Source organism: Salvelinus alpinus, chromosome 12, assembly GCF_045679555.1.
Source record: "Salvelinus alpinus chromosome 12, SLU_Salpinus.1, whole genome shotgun sequence".
Taxonomy (NCBI): Eukaryota; Metazoa; Chordata; class Actinopteri; order Salmoniformes; family Salmonidae; genus Salvelinus; species Salvelinus alpinus.
This window is the reverse complement of record NC_092097.1, coordinates 17,620,539-17,639,895: the sequence shown is the minus strand read 5'-3', so window position 1 is coordinate 17,639,895 and position 19,357 is coordinate 17,620,539. Positions and strand designations below refer to the sequence as shown.

Sequence of the window (19,357 nt, the reverse complement as noted above, 5' to 3'; positions counted from 1 at the left end):
CTTTGTCATTATGAGGTATTGTGTGTAGAAAATGTATAATTTAATCAATTTTAAAATATGGCTGTAATGTAACAAAATGTGGAAAAAGGGAAGGGGTCTGAATACTTTCCCATTCCACTGTATGTACTACAGACTGGTGCGTAAAGACATATCCAAGCTAGTGGCCTCTATCCCTTATGTAAAGAATACCATTACCCGCTCGGAGAAATGTCCCACTGGGCACACACTCATTGAATCAATGTTGTTTACACTTAATTTTAATGAAATTACGTTGAACCAGCATGGAATAGACAATGAATTGATGTCTGTGCCCAGTGGGAAGCCCTTAAATCTCCAGAATGACACCTCTATAGCCATTCACACAGCGGACAAGGGAGGCACTGTACAAGACTACGCCTTGTATAAGACTGAAGTACTCAGGGAACTGAATGATCAGAGGTTCTATAAGAGACTCACTACATTCCAACAAAACAGCTTTTGGCTGTAATCGAACAGACTGTCACCAAGGGCATGCGTAATGGTGATATCACCTAACGAGAACACAGATTATCGGTGTGTAAAAACAGCTCCACGCAGGTAATCTCCATTCCCTAAAATACTGTTTAATTAGATAAATCCCCAAAGGGACAGGACAAATCTTCTTTGTGATATCAGACCAGGTTTGGCAGAAGGTTTGGCTTCAAATGCCCTGATTGATAAATATGGCCCTATGTATTATGACACTTTTGTTTACCAAAGACCCCACAATTTAGACATTAGTTATACGTCTTCCTTCTAATAAAAACGACTCCATGTCTTGATTTGCACGCTTTGTACAAAATAATAAAATGCAGTGGGACAGGATATTTCTAAATGTAGCTCTTTATTACCTAGCTATAACTGTTCACGTGTCTCATACCATGATCAACGGAAGATGAGCTCATCACCTGGGTGGTCTTAACCAATCAGAGCGCAGTAATATATGGTATGGTAAAGTGCATCCAATTACAATTCAGTATGTTTACAGATATGAATATTACATCCCCCTTCTTTTAAAACAAAAATAGAAATGTTCAACATATTCTACCGTTTCTTTTGAATACATGCTCTGTAGTTTGAACTCAAGGTAAGTAACAATTTATACTGCATACTGCACCAACTAAATCAACATAACAGACTCTGAAACCAGGGGCGAAAATCTGAGATCAACCTTGGAGGGGACAATTACATTAAATTTTCTCAAGAGCAATTCCTGAGGGGGACACCAAAAGTAGTGCTGTAACACATAGCATACGTTGTTAAATGTATATTGAGGAACCATAATTCCTACAACTGGATAATTGATAGGTACAGTAGTTAACTGAAGGGTTTTCCCAACTTGTTCAAATGTTTAAATCATTATAATTCTACTACTAATAATAGTTATAGCAGTGCTCCTTACCAGTCCAGTATGTATGCAGGTATTCGTACTTACAACCAACAATATCAAGAAAGGTCAGTAGGTGACAATGGTACTGTACACTGTATGGGTGTAGTTTTCATAAATACAATGAACATGGTGTGATCACATCTAAAAGAATCTCCATTGAGAACCATCACAAAGTTGGTCTCCGTATTGAATTGACCTTTTAATTTGACTTTTTCTGATACATTTATATAGTCATTAAATATGTGCACCTGGCCTGAGTCTACTACAATATCTTTGCAAGAACAAAAAGCTTAAAATAAGTACAGTTCTAAAAGCAAAATAACTACTTCAATGAAAAACTCAAATAAATCAAACAAAATATCCTTCAGTCAGTGTCTCAACTCTTCAAACAGCAGCTATGGACAAGTATGTCGCACAAAGTATGCAATTTTAAATAAAATAACATGAAATAAATCATTTGTAAGTGTACTGAAAACTACTAAACAAAAGAACAACTATCAATTACACCATGGGTTCTCAAACAGGGGTCCATGGACTAATTGCAAGGGGTCCGTGAAATAAAAAAGTGTAATGAATGTAGTCAGTACCACAAGGTTTCCAGTAAGTTTACATATAATAGAGGGGGTGGAGGTCCCTGAGGACCGCTCAAAACCTTGCCTGCCTTGCCTCAAAATATGCAGGGGTTCCAGTACCCCAAAAAGGTTGAGAACCACTGCTATACACACTACTGAACAAAAGAACCGAGCATATGTTTGCGGGTTTCCTCAACAACACATCAGTTGGCACTTTCGCAATGCCCTCGCCTGTTGTCTCCGACACCCTGTATAGCCCAATAAACTCCTTGTGAGGGACATGGTCATGGTCAACATAACGCAGACAGACATTCTCCTGTTCAGCACCAGAGACATCTTGAGTACCATCAACAATTAATGAAAATTGTACAATCGGAAGAGACCTAATCTCAGCTGCAATGCCTCGAATGACTATTGGCCATGATGTTCAGAATTTCATTCTGTGCTTTGGGGCCTGTGTACATTGTGGTACGCTCTGTTAACCACTTCAGTAAAATGGGATCATCCTCTTCTGCCCTAAGTTTCAAAATCTGGTATAAATTCCCACTGTCATCCGTGTGGCCTCTAAAGGCTTGTCCCTGTCTTACTACATGCCGCACCGAACTAACAATTTTCATCAAGCAATGCCTTGCGTCATCCTGCTGTTTACCCCACGCGCTGGATAACTGGACACTGATTGGATTTAGCTGGTGTGCTGTTACAATTACAAAGTGGCGGTGGGTTTGGCAATTTTGATGTGCTGTGAATTTTTCAATGGCTTTTCTCCAGTTCCTAAATCCTGCACTAATGAAGGCAGCATCAGCTCTTTGGCCAAAAGATGGCTGGCTTGAAAACCCTTGGCTACAGTGAAAACACAACACTCCTTTTATTGATGGATTATAATGTAGCCAGGGGAAATCGCGAAACCATCTCTCTTGAAACGTCAACACTCTGTTGGCAAGAGTTTGCGGTTCTATAAATTGTGGGTGTGGCTGATATGGTTTTGTGCCATCACTGTGGTAACTGGACAATGCTGTGCCACTGTCCCCTATACTGGTGCTGCTGGCAACAAGGGTGACACTTGGTCCTGCCGTGGCTGTGACACTGTCCTCTGAAGTCTCTCTCCCTGGCTCTTTCCCTTTCACTACCCTAACTGACTCAGTCTGTCTCCTAGAAAATAAATAAGGTGTTTGCCGTACTCCTAACTACCGGTACCCAAAACTACACAATTAATCACAACAGCAATACCATTGCCGTAAACAAATCTTAGTTTAGTCACCAGTTTAAGTTGAGAGTGGGGGTATCCATGGCATTTTCCAATTATGTCCCTATTTTACAAGTCAAAAAAATTGAGAACCTTTCATAATGTTGCCAAACAAAGACTCAACAAACTTACCTGAGACTCCCTGTCTGCCAGTCTGTCCCTGCATATCTGTCCCCAGCTCTGCTGTCTGTGTGCCATCTGTTGCCTGCTCTGCCTAATGACATCATTGTGAAACATTCCCATTAGCATTTCACTTCTTTCTTATGAACATTTTATCAACTAGTCTTTGAGATATTAGGATACTAGAGTTCTTACTATGCGTTTTGGTGTACTGACAAATACTCTTGATGTCCGTCTTCTTCTAAATGTTCGCCATTTTTCTACCTGGCTGGCTGGCTGGCCTAGCTGCACACACACACATTTACACAACACATGCTGCAACCTTTTGTAATTTAAATAGTTTGTTTCATATTGGCTGGCTTCCAACAATAGCTGAATTTGTAAAGCTAGCGAGCACCAATTCCGTTTCTGTGTGTTTGCTATAATCTTTGCTACCTGGTTAAATAAAGGTTAAATAAAATAAAATAAAAAAAGTTCACTAGCGACAATTTATCTTTTGCAACGAGACCATTATATATATTTAAGACAATGGTAGAAGAGAGTGTAGTTCTGTTCTGTTCAGTTTGGACTTCAGTTTATCGCTAACCTTATCACAGGGACGTCGAAGCACTACAGCTGCATGCTGATCTTGGAATAAACTGATGATAGCAAAGATTCCATCTTTGACGACGCCACATAAATGGAATAGGTACTAGCTAGCTTGATAGTTAATGTTTGCTTTAGTTTGCGCGCTAGCTCTGCAAATTCAGCTAGTGTGTGAACCCTGCCAACATAAAAATAAATAAATAACATTGCTATGGACCTGCTATGGATTGACTGGATTAACCTCACGTCAGTTACGTACATGTCCCTTTCGGACAGTAGTTACGAACCCTCTATTACCTTGCCAGCTAAAGAACTGGCAGTGGATCAAACCATTGTGAGGCAAAGGGCGGGGGGGGTCGCAATCTTTTGAAACTTAAACGCGCTATTAAGTGTCTATAATCAGCACAAGTGCTTTCATTGCGTATTATTAATATTATTGAAATTACATAGTTATGTTTACAGTGATATATTGGGGGGGACAAATCATATTTTTCCCAAGATGGGGGGGTCGTGTCCCCCCCGTCCCCCCTGGGATTTCCGCCTATGTCTGAAACAATGATTCAGCATACTTTTAGAACGAAGGATTCTCAGCAACTCAGCTTTCACTGTAGCAATGACATCTTAACATTTCAAACAAATACAATACCAAAGCATTTCAAGTCAACTTTTCAATAACACGTTTACAGTCTGGAACTCTTTTAGGGCAGCGATCCGCCTACACCCTTTGACATTTCACAGGTCTAGGACAGCTCTGGGCTTGACCTCTCTACCTGAACTTGTGCGATATGATGCTGAGCATGCTTCTGTGTCAGTCAACAGTTCTTGTGGTGTTGCAGGTAGTATGGTGAATGTTGTGTTGTGTGTGTGTTAAGACCACGTTCTCTTTTAGGGGAACAGTTCATCTCTTCAGTGTGTTGTTCTTTTGTGTTCAGTAGGTGACGACGATTGTGGCGGTACACCGGTACTTCTGCGGTGCGGATGTGATATGAACATTCAGTGTCAGCTGGCTGGATGACGACTACTGGCTTCCAGAGGCCATGCTCCTGGATTCTAACTGCCTCTCCGTCGGTCAGTGGTGGCAGTGGTCTAGCTGACCTGTCGTAGTATCGCTTTTGTTGTTGTTGTCTCTGTGCACGTTTTTCATGCATTTCCTTGTATCTGACGACCTCAGGTTGCAGCTGCTGGTTGGTGCTGGGAAGGTTTGAGCGAAGTCTGCGGCTCATCAACAGCTGGGCTCATCAACAGCCGGGCTGTTGTCAACTGGAGTGTTGCGGTATTCATGGAGATTTAGCGATCTGCACAGATTCTTCAGCAAGGCCATTACTTTGAGGGTAATGTGGGCTTATCTGTGAACTCCCATGCTTTTGTGAAGGATTCAAACTCATTTGATTTGTAACAGGGGCCATTGTCAGATATTAAAGTCTCTACAATGCTATGCCTGGCAAAGATTGCTTTCAGCTTGTGTATCACAGCTGCAGATGTGGTGCTGTGAAGCTTGTCGAGTTCGAAGTATCTGCTGTAGTAGTCCACTGTTACGATGTAGTCCTCGTTGTTCTAGGTGAACAGATCGGTTGCCACGACTTGCCAGGGTCGGTCTGGGATTCAGTGAGGTAACATTGGCTCTTTGATGTTTGAGGGGTCTTGTTCAAGACAGGTGGGACCTTTACCAACAATGTCCTCTATTTGTTTGCACATTACGGGCCAAAACAAAATGTCCCATGCTCTCTGTTTGCACTTTTCCATGTCCATGTGTCCAGCATGGATCTTTGTCAAAATCTCTTCTCTGAGACTGGTAGGTAATGATGATTGTCTCTCCTTTGAAAATTGTTCTGTTGATCTGTGATAGTTCATCACGATGGTTCCAGAACTCTGAGACACTCAGAGGGCATTTTCTTCTCTCCTCAGGCCATCCATTCTGTATGACTTTCCTCATCTGTGTGAGGTGTGTGTCCTTTTCTGTTTCTGCTCGGATCTCCTTCAGTTTTGTGTCACTAACTGGTAAGTTGCTGTACACCGTGTGCACTTGCATGTCCATGCCTTCACTGAGGCTGCTGTCCTTATAGGTAAGAAACTTCCTGGAGAGCGTGTGTGCGACAGGGATGTCTTTGTTTGCCTGGACGGTGAGTAATTGTGAAGTCGTATTTTTGTAGTTGAAGGATCATTCTCTGTAGCCTTGGCGTGGCTGTGGCTAGTGGTTTCCTCATGATTGACATGAGGGGCTTGTGGTCGGATTCAACAATGACTTGTCGTCCATATACGTACTGATTGAAACCTTTACATCCGAACAGAATGGCATACAGCTCCTTTGCGATTTGAGCGTAGTTGATATCAGACTCCATGAGAGATTTGGAAGCATTGCCGATGGGATTTCCTTCTTGTATTAGCCCTGCACCTAGTCCATACTTCGACTCGTCCACTTGGAGGCTGAGCTCTTTGTTAGGGTCGTAGTAGGCAAGGATTGGTCCTGGTTCTCTCGTGATCAATTATTTCACTCTCTGGAAAGCAATGTTGTGCTGCTTGTCCCAGAAGAACTCACTGGACTGCTTTAGCAACTGACGCAGGGGTGCAATAGCATTGGAGAGGCTGGGTGCGAACTTGGCTAAGTAGTTGACCATGCCAAGCACTGTTTCCAGCTCTGCACGGTTCTTTGGTGGCTCCATTTCTTTTATGGCTGAGATCTTCTGTGGATCTGGCTTGATTCCATTCGCTGTGAGAAGATGTCTGAAGTAGCTGACCTCTGTAGCGCCGACTGTGCTCTTATCGGGGTTGAGCCCGACTCCTCTCTTGTGGAACCTTTGCAGCATCGCTCGAAGGTATCTGTCGTGTTCCTCTTTGGTTCGACCATAGACAAGGATACCCAATCTGTCAGTTCTGTAACCTTGGTGGCAATGTAAGATTGCTCCATGCTCTCCAACTCTTTCTTCAGATAGGCGCGGAGAGCAAGGTGAATCTTTCTCCGTGGGTAGACCACAGGAGTTGCGTCTGGGTCAAAGTGAATGGTACATTCTCCTGGGAATAGTCATATTCCTGTAAAAACATCAGCAAACTCCTCCATTCCATGTTCTGTCTCTACTGGTGCTGTCACTGATAAAAGTAGCCTGATGAGGTCCATGTCTAAACATGCTTTAAGACCTAGCACTGCAGGTGCTCTAGTGTCAACAACGTAAAAGTCCAACATCATGTCACTTTCCTTGTATTTGCATTTGAAAGTGCATGTGTCTTTTACTGGGAGCTGTTCACCACCATAACCAGTCAGTTTGCGCATGGTGGGCTGTAGCTCGCACTCAGATGTCAAGCTGCGGTACTTATTCAGAGGAATAATGTTTACTTGTGCACCAGTGTCTAGTTTGAACTTTAGCTCTGTGCCTTGTGTTCCTATCTCAATGTAAGCAAAGGCTTGCTCTGTCTCTGATATTTGATTTTTCTCTGTCTGTCACGTTCCTGACCTGTTTTCTGTTGTTTTTGTATGTGTTTAGTCGGTCAGGGCGTGAGTTGGGGTGGGCATTCTATGTTATGTGTATCTATGTTGGTTAATGGGTTACCTGATATGGTTCTCAATTAGAGGCAGGTGTAATTCATTTCCTCTGATTGAGAACCATATTAAGGTAGGATGTTCTCACTGTTTGTTTGTGGGTGATTGTCTTCCGTGTCTGTGTTTGTCGCGCCACACGGGACTGTTTCGGTTTGTGTAGTCTATTCCTGTTCTGCGTGTTTATGTACGTTTTTCCAGTTCAGGTCTGTCTACATCGTTTTGTTATTTTGTTAATTATCAAGTGTAGTTCGTTTTCGTCTTGTTTAATAAATTCATCATGTCTTCATTACCCGTTGCGTCTTGGTCCAATCTCTCTCCTCAAGACGATCGTTACTGTCACTGAATCAACAACAAGTTTGTCAGCATTTGACTCTGACATTTCATCTTCACTCACTGTGTGCACTGTTTTTTCACGGTAAGCTCTGCACACTTTTGTAAAGTGATTCCATTTTCCACATTTAGTACACTGTTTGCCTTCCCTGTTTGTATCTTTGTATCTACAATATCCACATGTTTGGAGTGTTTTGAGTCTGTGTCCTTCTGTTTTGTTGAGTTCTGTCTCTCTTTGCTCTGAAGCACGCTCTCTGGGCACCGGAGGTGTGCTTTGATGTCTGCCTGACTAGGTGCACTGCTTGTTCACGTGATGCGCTCGTGCTGCCGCCCGAAATGGTTTTCATCTGAACCTGTGCAGTGATGCCAACTTAGCAATTTTGTTGCAAGATTTAACAACTTTTCAGAGTACCCTGGCAACTTTTCTTTCAAACAGCACCTAGCAACAAATGTAGCTACTTTTAAAAATGTATTTGGAACTTTTAGCAACTTTTGAAAAGTGACTCAAACTCTAAAATGCACGCCTTTTCCCTCTAAATGACACAAAAACTATTTTTTCTGTCACAGACTCAGTCACAACACACGTGCCTGGCTGCAAAAGTGCATTGTGAGTGACGTCAGCAGCAGGCGCTCAGCTCGTGCACAGGCAGCAGCAGGCCAGCAGCAATTTCAGCAAATTGCAAATCATTGTTAGCTGACTGCAGCAGCAGTAGTACTTTTCGACGAGCCAAACCCAATGAATATAGTTGGTCACGAATGTTTGATTTTGAACAGAACTTACCTCATCAATCAACATGTCTCAATCAAAATTGTACAGCCAGAAGTACAGAAAAGAGTGGGAGTCAGTACCTGAAGAAATGTCAAATCATATTTTTTGCCGAGATGGCCAGTCAATTTGAGTAATGTTATTGTGGGTTCAACGTAATAACGCAGTTTTACGTTATCACGCAATGACATCACAACATCATTTAGCAACTTTTAGCACCAAATCAACCTGCCTCTAGCAACTTACCCTGAAAATTAGTTGGCAACACTGAACCTGTGCTAGCTCGTGAGATATGGCTATGTCGATAGCTTTGTCCAGCGTTAGCTCAGACCCAACATTCAAAAGTTTCTCTCTCACTCGCGGTGCGTGTATTCCAAATACAAATGGTCCCTGACCATCTCATCCTTGTTTGCATAATCACAGTCAATCACAGTCTTTCACAAGCAGACGTAGCTCAGTCACAAACTGTTCAAACGATTCGCTAGCTCCCTGTACTTTCTCATGGAATTTGTACCTAACGAAAATCATATTAAAAATCATACTGTCATGTTCACGTGTCTCCTATCATGATCAACCAAAGATGACCTCATCACCTGGGTTGTGTTAAATGTAAAAAAAAGTATGTATTTTTTCTGTTGTGAACTGTAGGCTATAACAAGTTAAACTTTTCAATTGAAGGCCTATCACAAACCTCTTTTTATAGGCGATTCCGGCAGGCTAAAAAAACATGTTGTTCAGAAACCAGCCTATTATCTCTGAAGTTCATTCATTTATTGTTGATGGATACTTTAACTGTACGTTTAGGCAACTGTTAAAGCGCTCACAAAGGCTACTTCTCTTCCAGAGAGCTTGAGGTAACTAGTCCTACCAGTAAGTGCTGTCTAAGCAGTTCCCTTATGATATCACATTACCGCCCTACATTAATTCTATTGATGGAAAACCGTTGTTTACCTCTTGTGTCGCACACATTTAATTCTAGCTCACAATCAAGGATTGCTGTGTATTCCCTCCAGAGGTTTGGAGTGTAGGCCTATATCTATGTAGCCTTTTAAATAGGCCTAATGAACCCTTTGACACATACAAACACACATGTGAGATCATCCTACAGTGGTCCCTGCAGCGTACGCTCAAACCGGTGTCATTAGAACATCTAGTTATGATTGACACAGCAGTCAGCATTTGAACTGGCCACACTGTTTTTTCACAAAAACATCTTGCACAAACACAGTCTTTACAAACACCACTTGAAGCTGGAATGTCCCTCCAACCATTTAATTCACTCTTCCGACTGTCTATCAACTCTTGGCTGAACCATACACTGTATATCACAGCCACTAACACATATGCCTCGAATTCAGACATCGTAACCTAGCAGGAGAGTGGTTTAGTTGCTGTAGCACATTCAGAGATCAATTTATAGCCAGTATGTCACGACTTCCGGCGAAGTTGGTGCCTCTCCTTGTTCGGGCGGCGTTCGGCAGTCGTCGTCACCGGCTTTCTAGCTGCCACTGATCTACGTTTATTTTTCCATTTGTTTTGTCGTGATTGTACACACCTGGTTCCCATTACGTTATAATTTATTTCCTATTTAACCCTCTAGTTCCCACATGGTTTTGTGCGTGTTTGTTCTTTGTTTAGTGTTCAAGACTTCTGTGAGCTGGTGTGTTTTCCCTGTGTGGAAATTTAGTTGTTTCTTTTCAAGTAAAGTACGTATTTTACTAAGTTCTGTGTCCTGCGCCTGACTCCGTCCTAACCGCTGCACATTGACACTTGACACAGTAAACTAAAATAATTCATAGATCTGAAATAAAAAATTATGTTTGTGATAGACGGACAAAATTACTGAGATGAAAGGCAAGTTCCTACTGTGTTCAGAAAGCTATGTTAGAGCTCTGTGAGACATTCACAGCGATGGGTGCAGACATTTTGATCAAGAGTCACCTTAGTATGCACATTTTCTCTAACACTAAATATACAAATATGCATTTTACAGTTATAAGGAAGGTGAAATCTTATAGTTAAGTCGTTTTATGAAGTGATTATACTATATTTCTAAAAAATGTAAAACACATTTTTTTCATGTACTGTATATGAGTACACCTTAAACTATTTATACCAGAAGGTGATATTTTTATCGTTCTTAGAGTATGCAGCATTACTAGTTATTATTTATGGCCCTCTCATGATAAATAATAACTTTTGAGGATTACGTGGATTACATTTTCATTTAAGAGGTTAACATGATTTTTGAATGACTACTTCATCACTGTGCCACACACATACAATTATCTGTAAGGTCCCTCAGTTAAGCAGTGAATTTCAAACACAGATTCACAAAATCACAAAGACCAGGGAGGTTTTCCAATTCTCACAAAGAAGGGCACCTATTGGTAGATTGTATTACTGTAAATAAAAAAAAGTATTGAGTATCCCTTTGAGCATGGTGAAGTTATTAATTACACTTTGGATGGTGTATCAATACACCCAGTCAGTACAAAGATACAGGTGTCCTTCCTAACTCAGTTGATGGAGAGGAAGAAAACGGTTCAGGGATTTCACCATGAAGCCAATGGGGAGTTTTTCCGGGGAGTTTTTCAAGCTAAAAATAAATGGAATGGAGCTTAGCACATGCAAAACCTGGTTCATTCTGCTTTCCATCAGACACTGGTAAGTTAATTAATCTTTCAGCACGACAATATCCTATAACACAAGGCCAAATCTACACTGGAAGACAGTGAACACGCCCAAATCTGCTTGACAATCTATGTCAAGACCTAAAAAATTATTGACAAGCAATGATTAACAACCAATTTGACAGAGCTTGAAGAACTTTGAAAACAAGAAATGGGCAAATTTTGCACAATCCAGGTGTCAAATCTTCTTAGAGACTTACCCAGAAAGACAGGTGTAATCGCTTCCAAAGGTGATTCTAACATGTATTGACCCAGCGGGTTGAATACTTACTGTATCTAATCAAGATAAACAAAAGTATGTGGACACTTGCTTGTCGGACATCTCATTCCGAAATCATGGGCATTATTTTGGAGTTGGTCCTAGGGCTGTGGCGGTCATGAAATTTTGTCAGACGGTTATTGTCTTGCAAAAAACTGCCGGTCTCACGGTAATTGACCATTAATTAACCCTCCTGCTGTGTTCCGGTCAAATTGGACCGATTTACAAGTTCTCTCTCTGAAAAATGTAGATAATTTAATCAGTCATAAGGTTCCATTACCTTGTCCACACAGGGCATCTGAACACACAAAATACATTTTGATGATTTTCATAACATTTTGGGTATTTTATTTAACTTTTGTACACCTGTGGTGTTCCCGGTCAAAAATGACCGGTCATTAGAAATTAATGGGTGAGTCTACAATTAGTGTATAAAATTGAGTTCAGGCACATGCCCATACATCAGATGGACACACTTCCTCTCCCGGACCCCCACATACATGTGTGTTTGAACACACACACACACACACACACACACCTCACTCCCCTTCTTGGCTTCCATGGCAACGCCCACGGGAACCTTTCCCCAATTGAATCTTTCCCCAAAGGGAACCACACCTGTTGGCATTCTCACAAACAATTGCAACATTGTTTCAATAATATATTGAACTTTTTTTGCAGCTCTGGGGCCTGTTGCACAAAACTAGGATAAGGGATTAAGCCAGGATATCTTGGTGATCCTGGCTCAATTGATCCGTAATCCGGTTGCACTAAAGATGGATAGGGGGCAGGAGGATATGTTATGGTATAAATTACCATGGAGATTTATTCTGTGGAGCTAGCCTGCTCCAGACCAGGCTAAATTCCAGGATCTATTTAATCTCATCCCTAATGTCAGTCAGCAGTCACCACAAATGGAAACCAATAGTTATTTCACTGCTCACTATACATTGTTATCACATATAACTAGACCCACTGTTATTATTTAAACGTTTGTGATCATTAATTTCAATGATTTTGGATAAAAAATGATTTTTAGATGATGTTGCTATCATTAGATAATTTACAGTTTCCCATAGACTATAAGGCTATATATAAAATGATAGAATATTAGGGCCACAGAGGGGAAAAAAACACAAGTCATAATATTGTAACCAGTTGTTTTAAAGGAGGACAGTTGTTAAAATGACAGATGTGGGGCATTTCGTGAAATTGTACTTCAGTATGGTTTCATAAACAAAGACATGCTGATGTGCCAGAATATTAAGTATCACATTGTCATAAGTATCAAAACTGTAAAAACAATATGTAGCTTTTCTGCAGAAAGAACCAGCCTCATAAATTTATGACTTTATCCTTTTTCTTCAGTGTGGCCCTAGTACTCTGTCATATAAACAAATACACATTCCATATGAATATAAAAACACAATGTGTAACATTATGTTCCTTTATTGAATAAGGACAAAACAAAGCAGGTAAACCATCAGCTCCTTTCGAAACTGAAGTCACAGTGACTCTACAAGATGGAAAGCACAGAATCCAAGCATATTATACAAAATGATACATACACATTCAAAGGTCTGTATATAACACACCCTGCATGTCTGCACACTAAAATAAATGCAGGACAAATCCATACACATCAACTGAACAGACAAATGAATGGATGCAGTAGCCTCCCTGCAGCCTTGTATTACACACAGTATACCGCACAAACATCATAAGAGGCCAAATTCGTCAAAAAACGAACCCAAAAAAACCCAAATTCCTCTGCCACCGCAGGACATATTTAACCAAAATTGAAAGCACACATACTAACTAAAATAATTCAACACATATTGGTCCCTCAGCAGCCGACCACTGTCGTCATCAGGGAAGATTGCCGGATTGTCCCAGTCCATGGCTGGTGGCACTCTGGGGGCCCTCTCCTTCCTCAGGCAGGCCACATTGTGGAGGACAGCACAAGCCACAGTAATATCACATGCCCTAACAGGGCTGACCCTTAATTTGTGAAGGCAGTGAAAGCGTGCCTTCAGGAGGCCAAAGGTCATTTCAACTCTGGCCCTGGTCCTGGCATGGGCATGGTTGTAGGCCTGCTGTGCTTCCTGGGGGTCTGTGAAAGGTGTCAGGAGAAAAGGCTGGCAGCCATACCCCCTGTCTCCCAGCAACACACCAGAGAATTCACCTGTCAACACAAAATCTCATCATTACTACCTCATAAACACAGTGATATTCTTGACACAGCCATGATGGTTATAAATAGGGGTTGTGTGGCTTACCTTGTGATAGGCACTGATAGATTTCAGAGGCCCGAAAGATTCTGGAGTCATGGACTGAGCCAGGCCATTTTGCCACAACATTGCTGATCACACAGTCAGCATTGCAGACCATCTGAAATCATAAGATGAGGAATATTACACCAATCAATGCACATCACTGGCAATGCAGAGTGTTCGTCAATGGACAATATCAAAAAGTTATGTTCACCTGAACATTAATGCTGTGAAAGGATTTCCTATTCACAAAATCGGCCTCATGGGCACCTGAGGGGGCTTTTATCCTTATGTGTGTGCAGTCCACTGCACCAATGACATTGGGGAAACCTGTCACACAAAGTAATGAGTATCCTACTATGTGTTAACAGTTGTCCTGTCATTTGTAGATCCTCTTACCTGCAATCCTATAGAACTCCTCTTTGATGTCACAGAGTCTTCTGTGGCCAGGGAAGGAGATGAAGACATCTGCTAATGCTTTGATAGCCAGACACACACTCCTTATTGTGCGGCAAATTGTGGCCTTGTTCAGCTGTTCTGCATCCCCCACTGAGTACAGGAAGGCTCCACTAGCAAAAAAGCGCAAGGCCACACAAACCATTTGCTCCACACTCAGTGCATGGCTCCGTGCAGTGCGGTGCTTAATCCTGGGACCCAGTAGTCTGCATAGATACCTGATGCCATCTGCAGAAAACCTGTATCTTTCATATAGATGGTCATCAGGGAAGGCCAGTGGGTCCAACCGGTCCCTGAAGACCCTTTCTCGCCTGAAGGCTCTCCTCAGCACAAGTGCTTCTTCATCCACCACATCTCGCACGAATGGGCATGCCATTGTCAGAGCAGAAAGGAACACACAATTTTGGGCCTTCATATAGGCTAGTGGCCACACCTGGTGCTGGGGGGGTGGGCAAAAGAGGGCGATGCCTTATAACGATGACTTGGTTGTACTGATTGCTGGGAAAATAAAAAAAACCTTAGAAAGATGCCACCGTCCTGTGTGCTCACAATAAGAGCTCATATGTCATGGCTCACTTGACTTTACGAGAATATACCTAATTTTTATTTTGAGCTGTGTCATCTTCTTGGAGCTGGGGGAGGAAAGAAAAATAATGATTAATACATTTGTGTTACAGTTAGCATACAGTGTACATTGAAGGCATATCTCACCTCCCTCTCAAGTTTTTTTATTTCAAGGTCCAGTTTCCTAATTGTCCTCTTTTTTATTTCGGACTCCAGTGCAAGATTTTCCATCTTTTTCTTCTTGTACTGAATGTCTATGTCTGCCAGTTCTATTTGGCGCCGGAGGTGGTTGCCATACAACTTTCTGATAGCTTGTGAGCTCTGTGAACACAATACAATTAGCGCAGCTGGAATTTGGCAGGATGTGGTGTCCTTTTATTAATACGCACTATGTTGCCAGGCTGGTTTTCCCACTGTATAGCATCTGGGTCCTGTAAAATAAATTAGATTTTTTGATTTTGATGAGGACTCCTCACCATTGTAGAGTAAATAGTACTTTCACAGTCTTAACATGATACCTCATGCCTTCTGGAATCCAGAGAGATGGTCTCCTCCTCATCATCGTCTCCATCATGTGCTGTTGCTGCTGCACTGGGGCCTTCACCCTATCACATTTAATCGGATTCATATTGAAGCTAGTAGACAAGACATGCCAGGCCTACAGTATGCCTTTGATGGAGTACTCACTGGATCAGCATCGTCTGGTGCTTGTGCTGGTGGCTCTAACAGGAACACAGTGCTGCCAGACACTGCAAGGCAATAGGTAAACCAAAGTCAGACAGTCCAAATTGATTCAATATGAATGTGGTTGTATCCCATGTAGAGATGGAAGGACATACCTTGAATGAAGCGGGTGGCATCTTGGGAGGAACCTATGCTCGTCTCTTTCCCCCCAGGGATCCCCTCTAAGACGGGCCTGCCTTTATTTAGCTCCAAGGCCATGTCCTCTGCTGGGGTAAGGTCAGCCTTTGGTGACCCACCACCCGTGCCTTGTCTGTGGGTATTCTTTTTCACTGCTAAAACAGTACAGACAATGTGTGAGCAGGCACCTTCTGGGTACAATATATGCTTGTGCTTTGTTAAATATTAGTCAGGGACCATACCATTCTGCAGAATGTTCTTGTATTTGATTTTGACCTGCTGCCATGTCCGTTTTGGCCCGTTCATGTTTAATCTACACACACACACACACACACACACATTTAATGGAGTCACACTGCAAAAAATTACTTGGTATTTTTGTCTTGTTTTCAGTAAAAATATCAAAAAATGTATCATAGCTTTATACAGTGTGATGGAGTTACTTTACACAATTTCACTCATATCTGCAGTGCATTTCAATTAAAAATTTAACCGTTTCATAATTACAGTACAACTGCATTTTTGGAGATGTGAATTAAATATTTGAATTGTAATTGTGATGTTTCAGCGGAGCGGTGAGTGTGTAATTGTGCACTACTTACGCATTCAGGCGGTCTGCAATACTTTGCCACGCTTTTTCTCTTTGCTTTATCACTGTGGCGGTGTTGCCTTTCTTCTTAATTATATCTTTTACCTCCTCGTATGCCTCCATGAGGATTTGTGCTTCCGACGGGGAAAAGTACGCGGCTCTAGTTGCCATGGTAAATCAGTTAATCTGTGATCTGTGGCGGGGTCTATTTGAGTGAGCCGTGAGCGCGCACCTATCCAGGATTGGTTTCACCTGGCTTAATGAATCCGTGTCTGCTCATCCTGGCTTGGTCTTTGTGCAACCAATTAAGCCTGGACGCACATGTTTTGGCTTCATTGAGCTCAGCTGAGTCATTTATCCCGGATGTCTTAATTCTACTTTTGTGCAACAGGCCCCGGGTATATAAAGCTTTTTTGAAGCCTTGCTCACAATTCATTCTGTGCTATAATGGGGCGGTCATTTTGGGACCGGGAACACAGAATTAATTAACATGAAACGAACACAACAGGAGAGTTAACATAAACAAGTTTAGCATCTCCAGGCCTCCACACATACAAGCTGCATTCAAGCCGCTGATGTGGGACATTGGAACATCTACATTTCAAAAGTCTATAAAAATCTTTTTAATATACAGCATCACAGTAAATCCATTATTTATTTTAGTCAGGTATAAAGAAACATTGATGTGAATAAAACATATTTTAGAAGGACAGAATATGAGTTGGCCTACTGTAGGTTATCTGGCTATGCTCCATGCCATAGTCTGTAGGCTTGTTCATTTAGCTGAGAAGATATGCTTATAAGTCCCGTGCCATTACTTTATATTATAAGATTTTATAGTGAGAAGAATATAACTTGCCTCCCAAGTGGCGCAGTGGACTAAGGCACTGCATTGCAGTGCTAGCTGTGCCACTAGAGATCTTGGTTTGAGTCCAGGCTCTGTCGCAGCTGGCTGCGACCGGGAGACCCACAGGGCGGCGCACAATTGGCCCAGCGTCATCTGGGTTAGGGGAGAGTTTGGCCAGCCGGGATGTCCTTGTCCCATCGCGCTCTAGTGACTCCTGTGGAGGACCGGGCGCATGAACGCTGACATGGTCGCCAGGTGTACGGTGTTTCCTTTGGTGCCGACTGGCTTCGGGCTAAGCGAGTGTTGTGTCAAGAAGCAATGCGGCTTTGAAAGGATATTTTTCCCATTCTGGAGCAAGTGCACATACGAAGTGGGTATGTTGAGCGTAAAAGTGATCATTTGAAACAGGTCCTATACGCTATATTTTTAGTTACTTGGCAACTTTAGTTATGAGTGATACAAACCTTAGAATGTGTTAGAAATCAAAACATGTATGGGGTGTATGATGTGACTATAGGCTATTGATGATTTGAGAAAGCTTGCACTCTGTTCCTTGCCTCAGGCTGCACAGCTGTTCTCTCATCAAGTGATCATATCTTCACTCATCAGACTATTCTCAATTTAATTTTGTCTTCACTAATATTATGACATATTATGCCAAATTAGTTTAGATTTAGAATGGCCCGTAATCAAATGGGCAGGGGCAGGGGGGAAAAAAAGACGTCATCCACACTGGAATAGCAATTGAGGCCACCTGCTTTCCTGCAGGTCCATTTTTCAATGATGCCGGATAGGCTACTTCGGTTTTATAGGGAATCAGTGCTTAATGTGAGCAGCTGAGAAATAAATAAGAAAACTTATTTCACCCCACACATCAGTCACTCTTTGAGGAGCATGCTCTTGCTACGCGACAGGTGATATTCCGCCCAAGTTCTATATGCTATGGGCTCCAACCCTGTTCCTGCAGATACCCAGTGCTTCATTTGGGAAACCAAGTGAAATCTGTTTTGGGAACATCAATATTAACATGTTTCTGCAATGAAACATACTGTATTTCACTAAACTGTTGACACCACCTCTGCATGCTTGAGAAATTAATAAAGGAGAGAGAGGAGGAGATGGAAATGCACGGTGGTGAGATATTCTGTATAGCTAAAGGTAATGTGTCAGTCTATTAATTCTGAAAATATAAAAAATTCCATATTACTTTGCTATTCAAAATGATATACAAATTCACTAGAATTGTAAGCTAACTGTAAGCCGCCCTGAACAATCAATGAACCAACAGCATGGCCGAGGCCTATACATTCTCTCCCAGACTAGTGTATAGGAATTTACTCAAATAACAATACATTCAAATTACTCAAATGTGTTTAATTTTGGATTAGGCCTATAGGCTAGACCAATTATGTACCAAAGACATCTTAAATCAGTTCTGTTTTATGTTTGTTTGGTAACATGCGGTAGGTTATGTGTTGTATAACAGCACAATCATCATTTATTTCAGGGTTTTTTTCGGGCTTGGGCTCATAAGCCTATGCATATGCATAAGCTCTAATATGCATATGGTTGTTTTAAGTTTATCATCTCCTTAGAAAGCACTGTCCATTTTGTTGTGTTAGACTTTGAAACAACATCCACAACAACCATGTTGTACACTCAGTTTCAACTTGCTTTTGAACTTCTTTCTTCAAATTGATCAGTAAGGTGAGTTTTAAAAGCATGATATAGTTTTGATGATAAGTGTTTGATATGATTTTTGAATGCATTTGCATTGATGTCAGAGTGGTTCGAGGGACAATAGAGCCCAATAGAGACCAGGCCATTAACATCCTAATGTTCATTAGGGTACTACCAACACATGTCCTGAGTGCATCAGAGGAGATTACCGTGACTCAATGGTCATGTGCAATTTTACTGCGGTCATGTCTCAATGACTGCCGGTGTGGCAGTAATACTGTCACCGCAACATCCCTAGTTGGCCCCCCTTTTGCTGCCATAACAGCCTCCACTCTTCTGGGAAGGCTTTCCACTAGATGTTGGAACATTGCTGTGGGGACTTGCTTCCATTCACCACAAGAGCATTAGTGAGGTCGAGCAGTGACGTTGGACGATTAGGTCTGGCTCTCAGTTAGCGTTCCAATTCTTCCCAAAGGTGTTTGATGGGGCTGAGGTAGGGCTCTGTGCAGGCCAGTAAAGTTCTTCGACACCGATCTCAACAAACCATTTCTGTGTGGACCTCGCTTTGTGCATGGGGGA

General features: G+C 41.9%; 2 protein-coding genes and 1 long non-coding RNA gene across 9 annotated transcripts in view; 1 reads left to right on the top strand and 2 right to left on the bottom strand.

The window, feature by feature from the left end:
* The window catches only part of LOC139535631 (chemokine-like protein TAFA-1), a 287,983-nt gene that overhangs the window by 26,457 nt on the left and 242,169 nt on the right, over positions 1–19,357 (top strand). The gene's annotated exons all lie outside the window — the stretch shown is intronic.
* On the bottom strand, positions 1,578–4,461 carry LOC139535630 (uncharacterized). 2 transcript variants are annotated; one of them, XR_011667166.1, is made up of 3 exons: positions 3,930–4,412; positions 3,539–3,628; positions 1,578–3,437 (listed from the first exon to the last, which is right to left on the bottom strand). It is a non-coding gene; the product is annotated as an uncharacterized lncRNA (long non-coding RNA). The 2 variants fall into 2 exon arrangements; XR_011667165.1 differs by having other exon boundaries at positions 3,539–4,461.
* On the bottom strand, positions 12,921–16,642 carry LOC139535629 (putative nuclease HARBI1). Of its 5 annotated transcripts, XM_071335235.1 has the most exons (9): positions 15,905–16,642; positions 15,641–15,817; positions 15,489–15,550; positions 15,191–15,406; positions 14,949–15,122; positions 14,834–14,869; positions 14,181–14,735; positions 13,788–13,899; positions 12,921–13,693 (listed from the first exon to the last, which is right to left on the bottom strand). In XM_071335235.1, exons 7-9 carry the CDS (start codon positions 14,247–14,249, stop codon positions 13,323–13,325), a joined length of 552 nt encoding a protein of 183 aa, XP_071191336.1. In that variant the 5' UTR covers positions 14,250–14,735; positions 14,834–14,869; positions 14,949–15,122; positions 15,191–15,406; positions 15,489–15,550; positions 15,641–15,817; positions 15,905–16,642; the 3' UTR covers positions 12,921–13,322. The 5 variants fall into 5 exon arrangements, with proteins under 5 accessions (XP_071191336.1, XP_071191335.1, XP_071191332.1 ...); XM_071335234.1 differs by having other exon boundaries at positions 14,949–15,232; positions 15,320–15,550; XM_071335231.1 differs by having other exon boundaries at positions 14,949–15,406.

Coding starts and splice junctions, on each gene's coding strand:
- LOC139535629 (XM_071335232.1), bottom strand. CDS start 14,249: ATGTCTTCATCTCCTTCCCTGGCCACAGAAGACTCTGTGACATCAAAG. Junction 13,900..14,180: donor GGAGTTCTATAGGATTGCAG/GTAAGAGGATCT, acceptor TTATGATTTCAG/ATGGTCTGCAATGCTGACTG. Junction 13,694..13,787: donor CTATCAGTGCCTATCACAAG/GTAAGCCACACA, acceptor TTGTGTTGACAG/GTGAATTCTCTGGTGTGTTG.